The sequence below is a fragment of the Notolepis coatsorum genome (genome assembly GCF_963971535.1).
Source record: "Notolepis coatsorum genome assembly, chromosome: 2".
Classification (NCBI taxonomy): domain Eukaryota; kingdom Metazoa; phylum Chordata; class Actinopteri; order Aulopiformes; family Paralepididae; genus Notolepis; species Notolepis coatsorum.
This window is the reverse complement of record NC_140166.1, coordinates 61,881,732-61,885,586: the sequence shown is the minus strand read 5'-3', so window position 1 is coordinate 61,885,586 and position 3,855 is coordinate 61,881,732. Positions and strand designations below refer to the sequence as shown.

Here is a 3,855-nt window from a genome sequence, read left to right as displayed (position 1 = left end):
CGATAGAGGGAGAACAGGAGGAGAGGTAGGGAAGAAGACATGCGGCTGTGGTACACAAGTTTAAATCCATGAGGATACCGGGTTAACTTTGGCCCGGTTGTGAAGGTGGCCGTCTCATCCAGGGTCCAGTCAGGTTCTAAAGACAATAATGCTCACCGTGTGCCAGACAGGCAACAGCATGGCTGAACCCTGGCTAGTGGAGACGAGGCATAACAGTGAAAAATGCCACTTCTACAGCATAACTTGAGGCAGAGCTTTTGTAAAAATGTATAGCGATTAAACCATGGCAAGAAATACAGAAACTACTGCTAACCCATTTATGTGTACCCTTCAGTTTATGATGTGCATGTTTCCGTTTATGATAATATTAGGGCTGACCCCTATTAATCGGTTAGTCGACTAATCGGCCGAAGAGGAGCCGTAGTCGACTGGCCAACCTCTTAGTCGAATATAATAATTTACACTTTTTTTTTGTCGACCAATAGTCGACTAACGCCAAATTTTGGCCAATCCTAGTCGACCATCCAAATCCTTAGTCGGGGACAGCCCTAGATAATATGTACCGTACATCTTTCTAGCAGGGTGTAACAAAGCTTCTTAGTGCAAAACCCAGATGAAGTGTCTGGCATTATTATTGACTTCATGAAAATCCAGGTCAGAACAAGAAAACGAAAATGCATACAGAATAAATGACAATCCCAATTTATTCACAGCAGACATAAAAGGCAAAGAGAGTAGAGGAATTAGTGCAAGGAATGTCTCTGAACATCAGAGCCCATGTGCAACACAGAACTATATGACAAAGTCATCCTTTGTGACCATCATGACAAGTACTAGTCTTTGAAGTAAGCTTGGGTTTGCACAAAGCGACCCCATTTCCCCCAAGCAGTAACAAACAGCACCTAATGTGGTCCGTCAGGTAGAGAGAAGCTCAAGCCTCCTCGAGCTCAACAAGCACGCCGTCACAGTCTTTAGGGTGAAGAAACATGACCAGTTTTCCGTGAGCACCGATTCTGGGTTTGGCCGACAGGGTTCTGATGTTCCTCGCCTTCAGGTCCGCGATCGCAGCGTTGATGTCGTCAACCTACAACCACAGGAAAAACTTCAATAAATCTTATTTACATAAACCACTCTTCCACCCATTCATCTTCCTCGTCTACATTACCAACTACTATACCAATATGTCTACTACTATGCACTCAACACTGCAGCACCCACGTTTAAACACCGTTTTGATGAACATGGGTTACTCGGCTGAAAGAGTTGTACCCTTCCTGCTGACTTGTCGTACAGAACTTTTAAGTCGCTTCAAAAGCATCAGCTAAATGACTAAATGTAATTTGATACATCACTAAGAAAAGGTTGGAATAGAAGCTGTAATATATATTATGTAACGGTTGTCATATAGTCACCTCAAACTTCGATGCCCCAAGGGAGTTTTGAACCCTGGTCTCCCACGCCATAGCACCGCTACTCACCACAGTCACTTCACAACATCTGTAGTCCATCGTGACTGGGCCTCGCGGTACCATCCGTTACATATACATTTTTAAAGCACTTATTGGTAAACAACCCGTTTATATCTCTTCACTGTTAGATTGGAACCTATTCAACTCGATCAAATGACTGGTTCTTATGGTTCCTCAAGATTTGTTCTGAGCTAGGGAAGTCAGCCTTTTCCTTTGATGCCTCCAACTCATGGAATGTCCTTCAACTCACGCTAAAATTGGAGGTTCTCCCTTCCCTTGGAATGTTTAAATGTATGATTTCAGACCATTGTGTGACTACCTGTAACCGTTTGTTTATATTTTTAAATTATTTTTAAACGTTTTAAATTCTCTGGTGTTTAAATTTGTGAATATTGTTTTCATTATGTACTGTACAATCGTTGTTTCTGTAAATGAGGGAAACCTCAGATGCTTACAATTTTAAATAAAGGTTGAAATGAAATACACAGTATAATGCATGTGGGGACACATTCTATCAAACTTGATCAGGTCACTCACCTCAATGCAGATATGGTGCATCCCTCCAGATTTGTTCTTCTGCAGGAAGCCAGCGATGGGGCTCTTCTCACCCAGAGGATGAAGCAGCTCCAGCTTGGTGTTGCCCAGCTCCACAAATACAGTGTAGACGCCGTGTTCCGGCAGGGGCACCTTGTCGCTGACCGTGGCTCCCAGGACGTCTCGGTAGAGAGCCGTGGCCTTCTCCATGTCCGGCACGGCGATCGCAATGTGGTTCAGCCTCCCTAGCTTCCACAGCGAACTGGGGACTTCCTGGTGGACCGTGGCGGTGGTGGAGTGCGCTCTCAGCAGTGTGTGACGCGCACACCTGGAAAGACCTGAAACTGAACAGAAACATGAATGCGATGATATGTACAACATGAGGTTTTTATAAGATGTCAGCATTTGTCACATAGTGAAATGCTTGGTTCTGTGCGAGAGTTCCCCCGAGATTGTGCTTCATACAGAAAAGTATGAAGAATAAAAAGACCAAACACTATACAAAACTAAAGATTTACTAAATGCAAAAATGCCAAGTGCAAATATGAGATAGTGCAGGGGGGGGGGGGGGGGGGGGGGGGGGGGAGTAGTCCTCTACCTACCAGGCAAGGAGTAAGTTGATCCTAGCCAAAGGTTAAGTTGAGCCACACATGTGAGCTCAACTGACTTTTTCCAAGTAAAGATCATTCTGGACAAAAGATTATCTATTCCCCCCCTGTTGGTTTGTACCTAGGCTAATCATGATATTGGCCATGTGGCAAGAGGGTTAATAAGTGTAAACGGACAAAAACACCCGGCGCTTATCAAACATTGCACTTCACAAGTTAGAAAAAAGCAGAGTGCAAGAACACGAGAAATGTAACGTTAGATAAACTATGCTCTTCTCGCAGACAAACGTTAGTTTCGGCTAAGTGACATCATGTTAGAACAACCAAGAGAGAAATCACTCAGACCATACACTGTAGTTCATGGCCCATAACACCAAATATTGTCCATTTAGAAACGTAGTTATGACAAGAAGATCATTGACACACACACTCACCTGCAACCTTTAACACGCTGGACGCCATATTGGATGATGTTGTTGTAACTCGGAACCTCTTGCGATATATATAGTGTTTCGGGGGAGCCTATTAACCAGTGACACACAGGTTGAATTTGATTTAATTTTGTTTTGTTTGTGTTTAGGTTTTATTTTTATTATGTTTGTATAGGGTGGTGATGTTACGGTTGGGTATTTTGTTTTGTTTATTCTGGGTTTAATGGTTTTTCTTTATTGTTTTCTTTTCTTTACCTGGTTCTTGCCTCGAAGTCAACTTCCTGTCTGTTTAACTTTCTGTTTAAGTGCATGTCTGATTGATTGATTGATTGATTGAAAACTTTATTAACAGATTGCAAAATGGGTACAATACAGTACAGCTCAATACACACAATTGTTAAGGGGATGCAGACCAGAGAAAGACTTTCGTCTTGTTTACATCAGGGTTTTGATTGATTGATTGAAAACTTTATTAACTGATTGCAGAATGGGTACAATACAGTACAGCTCAATACACACAATTGTTAAGGGGATGCAGACCAGAGAAAGACTTTCGTCTTGTTTACATCAGGGTCCCCCATTTTCAATTAATCAGGACATATATGACATACATGACATACAGATAGACAGTACTGCTACATCTATACATTTATGACATAACAGATTTGCAAATACAGTACTGTTTGTGATACAAAAAGAGTCCAGAAAAGGGAGTATATACATTTGACGTAAAAACTGTACATTGGAGGAGGTTGGGTGGGGTTGGGTGGGGGGGGTTGGGTAGGAGGGGTTGGGGGGGAAACACTGTACAAC

At 42.5% G+C, this 3,855-nt stretch overlaps 1 protein-coding gene across 1 annotated transcript; it reads right to left on the bottom strand.

Annotated features, from left to right (window-relative positions):
* Positions 1 to 931: 931 nt before the first annotated feature.
* LOC311222990 (methylmalonyl-CoA epimerase, mitochondrial-like) lies at positions 932 to 3,078 on the bottom strand (the record flags this gene model as incomplete). The annotated part of the gene is made up of 3 exons (XM_084307665.1): positions 3,046 to 3,078; positions 2,007 to 2,347; positions 932 to 1,084 (listed from the first exon to the last, which is right to left on the bottom strand). The coding sequence occupies exons 1-3, from the start codon at positions 3,071 to 3,073 to the stop codon at positions 932 to 934; spliced, it is 522 nt and encodes a 173-aa protein (XP_084163791.1). The 5' UTR covers positions 3,074 to 3,078.
* Between the last annotated feature and the right edge of the window lie 777 nt (positions 3,079 to 3,855).